Source organism: Somniosus microcephalus, chromosome 15, assembly GCF_052327205.1.
Source record: "Somniosus microcephalus isolate GS21.2 chromosome 15, FLI_Smic_1.0, whole genome shotgun sequence".
Classification (NCBI taxonomy): domain Eukaryota; kingdom Metazoa; phylum Chordata; class Chondrichthyes; order Squaliformes; family Somniosidae; genus Somniosus; species Somniosus microcephalus.
This window is the reverse complement of record NC_141001.1, coordinates 67,398,322-67,414,872: the sequence shown is the minus strand read 5'-3', so window position 1 is coordinate 67,414,872 and position 16,551 is coordinate 67,398,322. Positions and strand designations below refer to the sequence as shown.

The 16,551-nt window shown below is 41.7% G+C and overlaps 1 protein-coding gene across 1 annotated transcript in view; it reads left to right on the top strand.

The window, feature by feature from the left end:
• Positions 1–13,457, top strand: part of dennd2b (DENN domain containing 2B) — a 247,031-nt gene extending 233,574 nt beyond the window's left edge. Inside the window, exons 15-18 of the mRNA XM_086007944.1 lie at positions 138–249; positions 2,241–2,480; positions 10,100–10,186; positions 12,547–13,457. Coding sequence (XP_085864070.1) covers positions 138–249; positions 2,241–2,480; positions 10,100–10,186; positions 12,547–12,581 — 474 coding nt within the window. The 3' untranslated portion in view covers positions 12,582–13,457. The remainder of the gene's footprint in view (positions 1–137; positions 250–2,240; positions 2,481–10,099; positions 10,187–12,546) is intronic.
• Positions 13,458–16,551: the final 3,094 nt, after the last annotated feature.

The following is a 16,551-nucleotide window of genomic DNA, read 5'->3' as shown; positions in this document are numbered from 1 at the left end:
AGGCAGTACTCCTTAAAGGAGCCACTCAAAAGCTTTAAACAGAAATTAAGCAGGCAGTGCAGCTTTTATTTGATAAATTGTGAAGGGGACAGCAGGGTGGATGAAATGTGTGTTCTATTTAATTTGTGATTATTTAGATGGATGATGAGGACTCACTGTTGCCACGGAAACTGCAGGCCGCTCTGGAGCAGGCTCTAGAGCAAAAGAACGAACTAGTCAATCAGGATTCAGACAGTGAATCAGACGATGGTGAGGAATTTGTTCAAATGTTTCTTTACGACAATTTTTAAAAAGTAATTTCCTTCCAAACTTAATTCCCTTTGATGTGCGGAAGTGTTTCGATGAAGTATGGATAAGCACCACATTCATGTCGAAAATCCATCTTGAAGCAAAATTCAAATATTTGGAGGGGGTAAGCAAAACTCTGCCCCGACAAGTTTATTAATAAGTAATAATGTTTTTACTCTTATATACATGAGCATTTGGCAATGAGATTAATTTAGTTGTTACGCTCATACTGCGTTTACCTTTCAGTACTGCTATTGCTGACAGTACACTGAAATAAACAGCATAGCACTCCTGCCTCCAAAGGAGCCTGGACCCACCTCATGAGCCTAAGAATTGGTTTTCCTATGTGCCTTTCCATGAAGCAGTGCCTGAGCAATGATGTCAACAGCTGTCTCTGGTACTGCTGGCTGCATTTTGCTAACCAAGAAGCTGGCCAAGAGTTTCATAAAAACTAACAGCCCCAAAAAGCTGCAAACTCAAGAACAGCCCTAACACACAAGAACAAATTGTTACAATGCCTTTGTAAATTAAAGTAGTTTTTACACACAGTGGCCCTGAAATTCTGTAGGGCTTCCACCATTCTCCCACCATGACTCCAGCAGAGCACCACCCCCCCCCCCCCCCCCACAGATGTCATAGCGGGGAACTGATAAATCCCCATGGAATTTAAGGCCATCACTTGTACTGGAGGAAAAGAAACATGAAAGGAGAAATACAAATGCTGAAGGCACAAATTTGATGATGCATTCTGGTTTAACTTTAGTGCATTTGTTCTTCCTAATTGATAGATGTTTAATCTATAGAAAATAAAAACAAAGTGACAGTAGTATTTTCGGCACACCAACCAGTCCATCATTTACCCAAAGGTTACCTCAACAGTCACTCTCGCACATCAAGTCCTCCCCGTCTGGACCCAGTTAACAGAGACACTACTCCATCCAACTCCCCACCCTGTCACAGATCTCTCTTCTCCAACTCCCCCAGTTCATACTGGCACTCTTCTACCTCTCAACCCCCCCCCCCCCCCCCCCCCCACTTTCCCCCCACAACTTGCCACTCTTCTCTCCCTACAACCCAGTTAAGTTGGTGCTCCTTTTCCACTTCCTCAGTTCAAACTTGGACGATTTCCTCCACCCCGTCTGCATGCTGGCACTCTTCTGCATCTCCCACTAATTCAAGCCGACATTCTCCCTCCTTCTTAGTAAATGCTACACTGTCCATCCTCCTCCACCCAACGTGCCACTCCAAGCTTCTCTCCTCCCGCAAAGCATCGTTTCCAGCTTCTGCCCCTTCCTTCTTATCTTCATTACCATCCGTTTTCCCCTTCCCTCAATGTCATCCGTTTCTCTCCCCTTCATCGCCACCCATTCCCTCTGTTTCAATCCCATCCGATTACCCCACTCCATTATTGCTCTTTCAAGTCTGGAGTGGTTGCCTCTCTCCTCTCAATGCTGTTATCAGGGCAAATGACAGGATTGTGACCCCTATATACTGTAAGCAAGAACTCCTAACAGTGCACAGAGGCCTCAATCCCTGCTGGTAGCACTGGCAGTGACACCAAAAGGAGAGAAGGACCTGGACCTGTGTTTCCACAGCCAGATTCAGGGAGGAGCAGAACTTGGAAGGGTGGAAGAGGGGACCAGTCTGTGCTGATCTTGTCAGGCCCCCAAAACACTGATGTTTGGCATGGACATATTTATTCTGGCCATAATTAGACTGTTTTCCACTCTTTCACCTAGACAGATCTTCTCCAGGCATTGGGGAATGCCTGACAGCCAGAAATGAAAGTTGTAACTCACGACTTTTAAACAACTGCTTGTCTGCTATCACCAGTGTTGTGGGATCCGCCCGTGTTGCAAACAGGAAAGGGAATAGAATTACAGAAAAGGGGTGAAAAGCTAAGCCTAAAAAACCTCGATAATGAAATTTTCCTTTATCTCTTTCCCCCCCAGAGTGCAACACACTGAACAATCTGGTCTCAGAAGCCTTCATTCGCTTCTTTGTGGAAACTATTGGCCATTATTCTTTATTTCTGACCCAAAATGAGAGGAATGAACGAATATTCCAAAGAGAAGCTTTCCGCAAGTCAGTGGCTTCCAAGAGTATCCGACGGTTTCTAGAGGTCTTCATGGAGTCGCAGATGTTTGCTGGATTCATACAGGACAGAGAACTGCGAAAGTGCAGGGCAAAAGGTAGAGCTGAAGCAGCTAAGGGCACAGTCTTTAGCCCTACACTAATATCACCACAGTACACTTCACAATTTACACATTCCAGATTGTCTCTTTTTTTTTTAGTGTTCTGGTGCCAATACACTTTGGAAGTTTAGTACTAAATGCGATGTGCTTTAATATGTCCATATTCTTAATTCATCAGCTCAAATTGCTCCTACCCTCAGTGACAGGTCTGTAACCACCAGTAATTCACCCCAGTATATACAGTTCAAAATAGTTTTACTGGACACAACCCAAGTTTGGAAGACTAAAATCTGTTGTATTGATAGCTGATTTTCACAGTTTAAATGTACTAAAATTTCGAACATCCATCATTACACATTATTGCATTCCAAGTGCATAAAAAAACTGCCTATCTATCTTTCTACTAGTTGAGGTCTCAAAGAATAGTCTACTGAACTTTCCTTTCCATGGGTCATACTATTCTAATTACCTTATTAATGTACCATTTTGCATAGCCATCCCCACTGGGCAACATGTACCTCTTTGTATCCATCTACCTAAGAACTGTTCCAGGTGTGTTTCTATAACACATTACACCATTACTGCAAACTTGGACTTCTTCATTCTTGATGAGATGGGGTTATCTTTTGTGTAGCTCTATCCTGTACAAACTCCAACTCATCCAAAAATCCTTTGCTTGCATCTTATCACGCAAGTGCTGCACACCCATCAACCCCACCTTCCTTCTTCAAAAGCCACCTTAAAGCCTATCTCTTTGACCACATCAACAGTCACCTTCTCACCTCTTGGTGGATATTCATTCCCTCCTCTATATGGGATGTTTTGCTATGTTATGAGTGCAAGTTGTTGTTGTGGTCACACCATTACAGATATTAGCCCGTATTTTCCGATCGCAGGCCTCCTGCGGGCGGAGGCCTGCGATCTGGAAAAATCTACGCCCTTACCCGAGGGTTCCCGGGACGCACACGCTTCCGCTCCTGGGCCTCTCCAAACTTGAAATGTGCAGGGCCCACGTATCCCAGGGGCGCATGTAGTTCGCAGCGTCCCTGGGATCATGTGGGCCATGGGGAGCCAATCACAGAAGGGAATTTCCCTTCATACACTTGACAGAAAGACCTGTCAAATATATGAATGGAGATCACCCCAAAAACATAGTAAAACTTTAAATAATTTTTTTTTTAATCACATTTTTAAAATTACTTGAAATTACAATAAATTAATTTAAACAAAAATGTATTTTTTTGAAAATAATAATTTAAAGTTTTTTACAGGGCTAAAAATAAACTTACCTTTTTTGAAGTATTTTTAAATGATAAATCAGTGGAAAAAAATATTTTAAAACTTTTTTTCAACTCTTATCCTGGTAAAAGCAGGCCTTACGCTTTTACCAGGTATAAGAATTGTAAGGGTTTTCTGCGGGCAGAGGGTCTCCAAAAAGCAGAACTCTCCGCCCGCAGAGGCCCTTCTCCTGGGCAGCCAGAGGATCTGTCAAGACCATTCTTGACAGATCAGAAATGCCGGTTTTCAGCGCATGTGCTGTGCATGCCTGAAACCGGCATTTCCGGTGTCCCTACGGGTGGGTACATAGCGTGTACCCACCCGTAGGGGTCGGAATATCTGGGCCATTATGAGAGAATGGATGTGATAAAAATACATAATGAACACAGCGAAATGAATAATGCACTATTTATGAAATGAGAGGATCTAGGAAAGGGTGGGATGAAAAATAAGAAATAGTGGGACTATCCAAGTTAAACAAGAATTTTGGGGATGCAGGAGAAATTCTACATTTTTCCATAATTAATAACCCACTAACAAAAGCACATTTTAAAATCATACCCGTTAAACCTGCACATTCCTACGATTTTGTCTGTAGTTAATTACTGTAAAAAACAGGCATTCTCCCCAGTTTTGTTAAAAGAGGAATTTCAAGCCTGATTACTTCCCTGAAAGTGCCGCACACACCATGCAATGATATAATAAACACAATAAAAGTCTACCAGACGATTGTGTGCAGCTTAATGCTTATCTTTGATCCTTCAAAGAAAAAGCCAGTGATTTGAGCAGCATATGGTTTATATCGAGAGAGTGGAGATGGTATCACTGTGCAGTAACCAGTACAGTATAACCAGCTGGCTTTTATTTTGACATATCCAGGGATGTCCTGTTCTGGGAGCAAAACAGACACATAATTGTAAAGACTTAAAAAATCAGAAGCAAAATAACAAAGAACGCAATAATATAGACCTGATAATAGAGCCAATGACTGGTGACAGATTGACCCGAGCCATTTAAAAGAGTGCAATTTAAGAACATTTTGCCTGTCACAAAACTCAGTTAATGCCACAATGCACCCAATTGATGCTAATTATTGGTACAAAAACTAATTGTCGGATGGGGCAGCTCTCTTGTTAGAAGAGGCAAAGCGTTCAAGTGCCACACTGTAAGAAGGTGGTAATAATACATGGACAGGTCATTCGTGTTACACAAGGTTGGACAGCACTTGAACTTTTAAAATTAATGCAGTAATTTTAAGATTACAAAAATCACAAAGTACAGACCAACTGACTATGATAGAATGGGACATTGGAGCAGCCTTGTTCCAATTGAAGTGGAATGATGGGAGCTTTAAGAGGGAGGGAGTGATCGCTTTAGCTTCCAACATATGCAATTATTCCTCCTCTGGTACTCCAGGACAAATACCACCATGCGAAAGCTGCCAAATGGAACAGAGCTTTATTGTCCTCACACGGACAATTGCTTTTAGTGTTAAGCTATGGCCCTGATTTTTCACTACTTGTTACACCATTCATCTTCTGCTTCTCTGTAGTGCCCCACAAGCATTAAAACTCTCAAATTGTTTACTTCTGTGTAAACTACATCATTCATCAGCTATAATTTATCATTATCTCTACACCATTGTTTAGCTATTTTTGTTTTGCTTGTTCGCTTCCCCCACACACAAGCTGAGAGATGTCAATGCCGAGGAATGAAATACAAATCCTTCCCCCCCAAACTCATTGTCAGGTACAGCACAGCAAGATCCAAATTTAAGCTCCCAAATTATGCGATTGATAAATATCGGAGGAATAATACAGAAGAAAACTGAGAAATATAATACAGAAGGGAAGTTTAAAAAAATAATTAGCAATACAAGGAAGAATTTTGAATAAAAGACTGGTGGTCAATGCAAAAGCAAATAGTACAAGCTTTATATAAGCACAGAAGAAGTAAAGGGATAGTTAAAGATGAGATGAAAAGGACCATCTTGTACTTGGAAGAAGCACTACTGGAGATAAATGTTCCAAAGGAAACAGTGTTAAAAATGTTAATGGCCTGGAAGTAGAAAGTTCACTAGACCTAAATGATGCTTATCCCAGAAGGATGTTGGAGAGGAGTTAGTTGAGGCACTAACCATCGTTTTCCAAAAAATCAGCACAATGGACCATTCCCATGGGGAAGTCCTCGCTCCCTGTGGACCAAACCTCATGGGCACAGTATCTGGTACTGTAATGTTGCCCAGGGGTTGAACAGAAATCTTTGTTATTGCATTTAGCTTACTACACATGAAACAATCCCTCTCATGATCTCCTAGACATCGGATAGCATAAGAATAACACTCCATCAGACCAAGGCTTAGACTATAAACCAAGGAAGGGGTTTATTAAAAGTAATAGATAAACAGTAACAAGAGGCAGTACAGCAGGTTCCATTATTTTTACAAAACTTTTTAACTCATACTCCCACTTCAGGTAGAAAAATAACAAAAGACACAACACTGCGACAACTCTACTGAACCTGGACTCATGTCTGTAAGTCTTCTACATGTGTACTTGCATTGGCCTGCAGAGCTCCACGAGACCAGTTGCACATGAGCTGTGGTAGAGTGATACAAATAAAACTGTTGAGCAGGAATAACCTTTAAGATTATGGGGCAAATTTCCTGCCCCCACCACAGCCTGAAGTGTATTGCTCGTGTCCAGGCATGGGAGTGTCGCAATTTCCTATTCTAGGCCATTTTCATGGCCCATGGGCACTCAAGCCCAGGTTCCCCCCATGGAAGAGCCCAGCACAAGCAAAAGGAGCAGGAAGTGAGGCACACTGGCCCAAAAATTGCGGTCGGCGGCGTAGCTACGGAGTACGCTGCCGACCTACGAAAAGAATACGAACTTACCTTATGCGAGGCCCCACACGTAGACTTGCTCTTCGGCGCTGCAGAGTTGTGAGCAGCCTATTACATCAGGGAGGCCAGGAGCGCAGCGTACAGCCTATGTGTAAGGGAAGTCATGCCCACAGAAACTTCTTTCAGTCTCTTCCACTGAAATTGCATTTTAAAAACTTTTAATTAAACTGGTACTTGGACTTATTTAATATATGAGCATTTTGTTAAAATTATATAACAAAATACCAACAATAATTTGGCATCTGTTTTCCACTTGAAGGTTAAAAAGATAATTTGAGGTCAATGGAAAGATTCTCGTCCTTTGGCTGTTTACTAAAGTGAAATAAATTGTTTAGCTGTTCAACCTTCTATTAGCTGGTTTGTGCTGCCAATTCCACTGGCTTTTAGTTTGTGCTCACGGTCCTGCCAGGCAGTCTCCACTCTATCACAAGCCTTCCTTTGCAAGAGATTTAAGCCAGACCAGATTCTCCAGGTATTACGGTGCTGGGTAGTAACTGTGGACTGATAACTCCCTGGTTAAGGTTCAGACGCAATGGACCACACACATCATCACTTAACAGACACTTTGCATATTGAAGATCAGGGTTAGGGGCACGGATGTGTGCATGAAAACTTAAGTTCATGGTTCTTTTCTTTTCCCTTGTATCATCACGTAACCCAGAACATAAACACTGGTTAATTAGCGTACCATTTAACCTGCTGTTGTCAGGTCACCTCACTCACTCTTCCCTTGGTAAACACATACAAGCAACACAATTTCTATCACTTGGGAAGTGTATTAAATGTTACGTTATTTATATTTTATACTAAGAATCATACAATTGGAGTGCAGAAAACATTGATATTTTTAAATATTGTCATATTTTATATTTTTTTAAATGTTGCCACAAGGTACATGTATTTTATTGTGAAGTGATACCAGAATGGTTAACAATCCTTTCAGACGCACTCAAATGGGTTCCTTCCACAGTGAAACAGGCTCCTGCGCCTGCTTTTACTAAACATAAAATATTCGGATGTAATTGCTGGGCAGTTGGTGGGCAATTAGCCCAACTCTGCACCAGCAATTAGTATTTCCCCATCAGTGCAGATCATCTGCCAAGGCGTACCTTGACAGATCGCAAGTTCGGGATTTAGGGCAAGCGCATGCGGAAATCCCGAACTTGAGGTATGTTTCAAATGCGGTATGACACCATACTCTCAGAGTACGCCGTCATACCCACCGCAAAACCTGCCCCACGATGTCCATTCTTCGGCCTGTCTTCACGACCCCTGCGGAACGCCTGTTGGCGGGGCTCAGGGGCAGGCGACAGCTCCATGTTTCTTGGGCATCCTTGCACTGGGGTCGTAACAGAAAATGAGGACAAAGGCTGGGAATGTCACATCTCGCCTATTTGAATGTCTCTAATGGACCTGCATCTACTGCAGGTGCAGTCCCAGCTCCACCCTCAACAAGAACCCTGGAAAGCCTGGGGAAATATAGAAGGGGCCGAGACCCAGCAAACCAATTTTTTAATGCCTCTTTTTCCTCACCTTTGCCCCTAGGGAACTAATTGTTCCACAGGAAAAGGGTAAGGAACATCCATCTTTGCATTCCTTGATCTCAGAAAACAAGAGGGTGATTGACATACAACAATCATACAGATTTGAATACAGATGTCTAGAAGGAAAGGTTCCCTCAACTACTTGAGACCAAAAATCCACAGCCATTCCAATGCGAATTTGCTGGAACAGTTGAAAACTAGGACCTGAACCAGCACCAATATTTCTGGGATGGCCCTATGGGGGTCGGGGGGAGGGGGAAGGGGAGGGGTGGCATTTTTCACATTCGGAAGTCCTCATGGCCATTTAAGGGAGATTGCCAATTGTCAGCTCAAACCCACTATGAACTGGGTTAAGATTGCAAAGTCACTTTACAGACGGTCAGACAAAAGAAAAATGCTTACACCACTTCAGAGACTAGAACAACCATAGCAAAGGAAGTTGTTAATAGTTCCAGCATGTTACAACTCATACCAGCAATATCAAATCAACATGTAGTTACATCAAAACACAATTCACAATTAAGCATAAAACAAACCAGGATATGCAATGATCAATTCTAAACCTTTCTGAATTTAAACTTTAAACAGTTCTTAAATGAAGCTTTAAATTAATATTGATTATTCATGACAGAGATCAGAAATCGTTTTCTTCCTGATTGTCTTGAACACTGAATTCTTCATTTTGCCATAAGGATGATGTAATTGGACGTGAAGAATTGCCAGTATCCTTAAGTCTCAGACTAAGTGCTTTCAGACACCTAAGTCATGTGCCAAATAGGTTATTGAGAGGATGAACCTTCCATTTTGTTGCAGGTGAAGCTTTTTCTTGTGCCCTCTCTGAAAATACCTCCCTAGCACAATGTAAGTGCCACCGCTTTAACCTTACTGTGTCTGACTTTGTCCTCACCAGGTTCCAGTGACCTGGCCATGTGACAAGCTGGCTATAGCAGACATAGGCTTGGTCTCATTGCTGCTAATGGTGAGCAGAGTTCACCCTCAGGCATATCTTATTTGGCTGGAAATATTTAAAACCTGGTGGCTCCATTTTCTGTTGAAATGCTTGTAAAACTAAACCTTGCCATTTGTAGCTGCTGGCAGCTGAGTAAGGCCACCCAGCCTGCAATGACCGCACTCAAGACAGACATGCTCTGCAGCAAAAGACTTGGGACAGTTTCAACCTCTGCCATTTCACTTACTAGGTAGTTTCAATATTTGCTCCAGTAAACAAAATGCAAACATTGGGAAGATTTCCTCTGCACAATTTGTAGCAAAATATTTTTTTAAATGTGGTTTTTTTTTAAATAAAAGAGTTCACAATTTAGTTATAAGCGTACAGAGGAAATCTTGGCCACTGAATTGTAAAGTTGGTGACAGCAATATGCCCATCAAGAAGTGGTTAAAATATTTTTGCCAGTATGCTACCATTCAGTAGGACTCCTCAGATATGGCTTTCTCTACAATTTTTGGACAATGAACTTTGCAGGTTTGTGCTTTTGGTGAACTTACTATCACCAGGAAAGCTTGCTAGAGTCCACCAATTGAAGATATAAACAATTCTCCCCACTAAACCCGTGAGGGAGATATAGATCTATGACGCTAAACATTGATTTCTAAGATCTTTGAGTCTCCAAATGTCATGAGATTAATTATTTTTGCAGTAATTATAGTCACTCAGGGATGGCAGACTGAAATATGGTGAATCTCATGCTAAACTTACTGGTAATTTAGATCAATTAATCTCTCATTAGGAACCGTGCTACACTGTGTACATCACTAACTTAATTTTCTAATAGCTTTGAGCTCTATTTTAGCGGTTGATAGAAAACATTCATTAAATTGGAACTGCTTTTAAGGCCTCATTTAGTGGTGTTTTATTTTCTTCCCCTTAGGTCTATTTGAGCAGAGAGTTGAACAATATTTGGAGGAGTTGCCAGACACAGAACAGAGTGGAGTGAACAAATTTCTAAAAGGTCTTGGTGAGTGTACATTTGCACAAGATTTCAGAACTGCCGAGAGAATAGTTTACATTAGGATACAGGGCTGGCGTATAACCAGCTCCCATTTTTCTGCTGTAAAATTGGTGTTAGATCTCCAAATTTTGGATTGTGAGCTGCCATGCCCGAACTGCGTTGGAAGCACACTGGATATTATATTGGCTCAGGTGACTTTTACTCGTCTGGGGCACCCACCTGAAACAGGCGATAAGCTCCATATATATTCAAATCAGGGGGGGGGTCCTAAGCTGGTAGTAGGACCTGAAATGCAAAATTCAGGTACAAATGGGTGGAGCTTGTAATTTTTTTATTACTCTATTCTATGATAAAAATGAAAATAATGGACCAAGGTTGTAGTACAAGAAAATTGGCATAAACATCAAATTGTCACTGGGAAAAATATGGGTTTATAAATGACAACCAGCACGGATTTGTTAAAGGCAAATTGTGTTGACTAACTTGATTGTGTTCTTTGATGAAGTAACAGAGAGGGTAGATGATGTGTACAGTATATGGACTTTAAAAAGGCATTTGATAAAGTACCACATAATAGACTTGTTATTAAAATTAAAGCCCATGCGATTAAGGGGACAATGGCTGTACGGATACAAAATTGGCTAAGAGACAGAAAGCAGAAAGTAGTGGTGAATGGTTGTTTTTCAGACTGGAGGGATGTACACAGTGGTGTTCCCCAGGGGTCGGTATTTGGGCCACTGCTCTTTTTGATATATCTTAATGACCTGGACTTGGGTATACAGGGCATAATTTCAAAGTTTGTAGATGACATAAAACTCAGAAATGTAGTAAAAAGTGAGGCGGATAGTAACAGACTTCATGAGGACAAAAACAGACTGATGAATTGGGCAGACACATGGCAGATGCAATTTAACACAGAGAAGTGTGAAGTGATACATTTTGCTAGGAAGAATGAGGAGAGACAATATAAACTAAATTGTAAAAGAGAGACTGGAGGGAGTATGTACACAAATCTTTGAAGGTGGCAGGATAAATTGAGAAGGCTGTTAGAAAAAGCATATGGGATCCTTGGTTTTATAAACAGGGACATAGAGCACAAATGCAAGGAAGTTATGCTAAACATTTATAAATCACTGGTTAGGCCCGAGCTGGAGTATTGTGCCCAATTCTGGGCTCCATGCTTTAGGAAGGATGTCAAGGCCTTGGAGAGGGTGCAGAGGAGATTCACTAGAATGGTACCAGAGATGAGGAACTTCAGTTATGTGGAGAGATTGGAGAAGCTGGGGTTGTTCTTCTTAGAGCAGAGAAGGTTAAGTGGAGATTTGATAGAGGTGTTCAAAATAATTAAGGGTTTTGATAAGAGTAAATAAGGAAAAACTTTTTCCAGTGGCAGAAGGGTTGGTAACCAGAGGACACAGTTTTAAGGTAATTGGCAAAACGACCAAAGGCGAGATGGGAATTTTAAAAAAAACAGTGGGTTACAGGAAACTTTCAATTAACCGGCCCCTAAATAACTGGAAATGTCGGTTAACCGGCAAAATTCAGGAGTCGGTTAAGGTAACTTTTATTACTTGCACAGCAACAAATGGAGGAAGGCAAGGGTTTGGCTGCAGCTGTTGCTAAGCTACAGAGACGCTTGCAACTTGTGGATGTTGTTCTGAAGCTGTTGCTAAGCAACAGGGTTTGTTGCTTTATACAGAGCTCTAAGGTCCGTATCTTTTACTATAGCGTTCGGTTATCCGGAATTGTTGATGAACCGGCACCACGTCAGTCCCGTCCGTGCCAGATACCAGAAAGTTTCCTGTATTATGATCTGGAATGCACTACCTGAAAGGGTGTTAGAAGCGGGTTCGGTAATAACTTTCAAAAAGGGAATTGGATAAATACTTGAAAGGGAAAAATTTGCAGCGCTAAGGGGGGAGGGAGAATGGGACTAATCCTTCAAAGAGCTGGCACAGGAATAATGGGCCAAATGGCCGCCTTCTTTGCTGTATCATTTGATTCTATGAAGGTATCCAGGAGGAGGGGTAGGTGGGCACCAAGTAAAAATTAGACACTTTCTCAAGGCAGGAAGGGATATCAGAAAAGCAACCCAAACCAAGGGAATCCCATGCAACTCCCAACCACAGGTTATAAAGAGGACTGGGAACAGGTCATCTGCCTACCCTTATGGTCAGGGAATGATGCATCTTATAGGACAACATAAGCATTAATCTGAACAAGTTCTTTATCGTCCTTGTAACAAAAACAGGTATAAAAACTGAAATCCCCAGTAAGATCCCACAAATGCGGCCTTTGTTTTGAGGAACGTCTGGAATTTATTTTTTCTGTATAACCACACTAATGAAACTCAACATTTCTTGCAGGAAATAAAATGAAATTCCTCCACAAGAAGAGTTAGTTGTATTCGTACTGTATTTGTTGTTGTCACAAGGACCACTGGACCTTGCACAAGAACTTTGTAAAACCCATTTATATTTTGGAAAAAATGGATTATACCTTTTTCATCTTCACAAAATCTTCATCTTTATTCAAAGACTGAATTATAACAGTATCGGAGAAGAATCTGAAGCTGCAACAAGTACACTTAACCATGTTCATCTTTGGTGCAGATTGGATTGTATATTGTAAATATATTTACTATGTGTTTATTGGTATTTTATTGTCTGGATTTAGCAGTCATTGTACTGAATATCTGTAAAGAGTTGACTGTAACAGGTTTTTGTGATGCCAGAGTGACTTATGACTTGGAGCATGAATGGTCCAACTAAGCATGTGCAGAAGACGTATTGTTTGGGTGGCGGGGGGGGGGGGAGCGGGGAAACATTGATGTTATCGTTTATTAATGATTTGATTATTTTGCTGGTGTGATTATGGAGAATGCGTGCGATCCTATCAACTGGGAAATATCTGTTGCTGAACTATATGAAAAACGATGAAGTATCAGTTTTACTCGTGCTATAGCTGTAGAGTTCAGATGGTATCTCTTTTGTTCTTCCTTTCTGCATTTTGCCAACAAAATGTGATAAAGTTACACTGAAAATATTTGGTACCTTTTTTGATGTTGCTTGAAAATGCATAAGCTGCCATAGAAGAGGTTGGTGAATGAAACACTGGCTCCTTTCTGTATCTAATGCACTGCCGTAGCTGAGTGTAATGAGAACTGTGCAGAAGCCTTTACTACTCTGCCGTTCTCACAGAGCATGACTGGGTAGGCCTCGTCACATTTCCATGTACTGCTTTTTAAAAAAATAAAACACATTTGGTAGTGGTTGTATATCTGTTGGGAATATAATCAAAATTGCAGGATCTGTTTGAAAGCATTGTAAATATTATTGTATTGAAATCAAGACTCATCGCAGACATCTTCCCTCTCCCAGCACTTCTAAACTGTGGAACCCCTTCCCTCCCTCTCTCTGCCCTTCCTCCTATAATCTGCAGGCTTTTATAAACCTAAACGGAGCACTTAATCACAATTTCCTGATTTACCTCATCTTCTCTACTACTTTTTCATGTTTGGTGGAATCTACTATGAGCTTGGTCCTTCATCTTGGTTTCTCAAATGCATAAAAAATAGTGTTCTAAAAAAATTCCCTAAGCTAAAGCCAACAGAACCATTACTTATACAAGGACAGTGCAAGGAGTGCACATGAAGATGCTGACAACCTGTGTATTTTCAATATTTTCTGTTTTAATTTCAGATTTCCACATTTGCATTTTTTTTTACAAGTCAGTTTTTCCTTGTGGTGGACTGCCCCACCTAGAGGCCAGAGAAAGCTGATGATAATGGTTATTCATTGGGAACAGCAACTTACATTTATATAGTAATCCTCACATAAAATGACATCTCAGATCACTTTCAAGAGGGAGAGGTTGACCCTGAGCAGGAAGTAAAGGAATTTTGGACAGGAGATACCAAAAACTTGGTAAAGATGGGCTTTTAACAGACATTTGGAATAGAGTTCCAGAGGGAAGGGCCATTGTCAGAATATATTGCTTGGGATCAACATCACCGGTCACTCCCATAAGCAGAACTTGCATGCCGCGAGACTGAAGGTGTATCTTTTTCTGCCCAATAATTAGATGATTGCATAACCCTGAGATTGTAACAGGGAACCTTTGCTCTATATACCAACTATTGAAATATCGCATGTGCTGCCATATACGTTCTCTTGTCGTTTTGCAAGGTGGACTGAAAGGCACTATCAAGGCAAGGCATGACTTTAAGGAACAATTTCCTTTGTTCCTCAGTTATGCAAAAATAATGAAGAGGGAACTAAGTCCACGAGTTAAAGTTCATTTTCTTAGCTACGGTATTCAAAACTAGCTGGCCCTGATAATTCTATGCAGTACCTACCTTTTATATGAGGTGATCTTCACCCCAGCCAGAAACAGGTGGAGCTCTCGCCTGAAGGATTTCAGGAAATCGGCATCCAACGCACAATTCGGGAGCCTGTTCCAGAGGCCCACTATTTCCTGCAACCAGGTAGGAGCTAGAAAGTTCAGCTCAGGATCAGAAGCACATCAAAGACTAGAGAAGACCAGTCAGCCCATTGAAGTTCATCCTTCTAGTAAAACAGAGAGTAGGGATAAACAGATCTTTTTCAGGTTGGCAGGCTGTAACTGGCGGGGTGCCGCAAGGATCAGTGTTGGGGCCTCAGCTATTTACAATTTGTATTAATGACCTAGATGAAGGGACCGAGTGTGATGTATCCAAGTTTGCTGATGATATAAAGCTAGGTGGGACAGTAAGCTGTGAGGAGGAATATAGATAGACTTAAGTGAGTGGGCAGTAAGGTGGCAGATGGAGTATAATGTAGGGAAATGTGAGGTTATTCACTTTGGTAGGAAGAATAGTAAAACAGAATATTTTTTAAATGGTGAGTAACTTTCAAATGTTGGTGTTCAGAGAGATTTGGGTGTCCTCGTGCAAGAAACACAGAAAGCTAGCATGCAGGTACAGCAAGCAATAAGGAAGGCAAATGGCATGTTGGCCTTTATTGCAAGGGGGTTGGAGCATAAGAGTAAGGAAGTCTTACTGCAAATGTACAGGGCCTTGGTGAGACCACACCTGGAGTACTGTGCAGAGTTTTGGTCTCCTTATCTAAGGAAGGATATACTTGCCTTGGAGGCGGTGCACCGAAGGTTCACTAGATTGATTCCTGGGATGAGAAGGCTGTCCTATGATGAGAGATTGTGTAGAATGGGCCTATACTCTCTGGAGTTTAGAAGAATGAGAGGTGATCTCATTGAAACATACAAGATTCTGAAGGGGATTGACAGGGTAGATGCTGAGAGGTTGTTTCCCCTGGCTGGAGTGTCTAGAACTAGGGGGCATAGTCTCAGGATAAGGCTGAGATGAGAAGGAATTTCTTCACTCAGAGGGTTGTGAATCTTTGGAATTCTCTGCCCCAGAGGGCTGTGAATGCTGAGTCTTTGAGTATATTCAAGGCTGAGATAGATAGAGTTTTGGACTCTAGGGGAATCAGGGATATGGAGATCGGGCGGGAAAGTGGAGTTGAGGTCGATGATCAGCCATGATCTTATTGAATGACAGAGCAGCCTCGGGGGGCCGTATGGCCTACTCCTGCTCTTACTTCTTACCCTAACTCTCCCATTGGGGCCAGCATCTTTTTCAACATCGATAATGTTTTTGGTTTTACTACCCCACCAAGGAGATTGTTCCAAACATTAATCACTCAGCACTAATATTGCTTTTAAAACTTATTTTACACGAATTAAATTTTTACTTTCTGGTTTTGTATCCCAAACTTAATTTGAAATAATATTCAGTTTACCTTGCTACACCATTTGGTACACTGCAAACGTCAATTAGATCCATCCCCTAACATACTTAGAATGATAGAATGAAAAAGCACAGAAGGCCATTCAGCATTTGACCGAGTGTGGCATCAAGGAGCCCCAGTAAAATTGAAGTCAATGGGAATCCGGGCAAAAAAGTCTCCACTGGCTGGAGTCATACCTAACACAAAGGAAATGGTTGTGGTTGTTGGAGGCCACTTATCTCAGCCCGAGGACATTGCTGCAGGAGTTCCTCACGACAGCACCCTAGGCCCATTCATCTTCAGCTGCTGCATCAAAGACCTTCCCTCCATCATACGGTCAGAAGTAGAGATGTTCGCTGATGATTGCACAGTGTTCAGTTCCATTTGCAACTCCTCAGATAATGAAGCAGTCCATGCCCGCATGCAGCAAGACCTGGATGACATTCAGGCTTGGGCTGATAAGTGGCAATTAACATTTGTGCCACACAAGTGCCAGGAAATGACTATCTCCAACAAGCAAGCGCCTAACCACCGCCCCTTGACATTCAACGGCATTACCATCGTCGAATCCCCCACCATCAACAT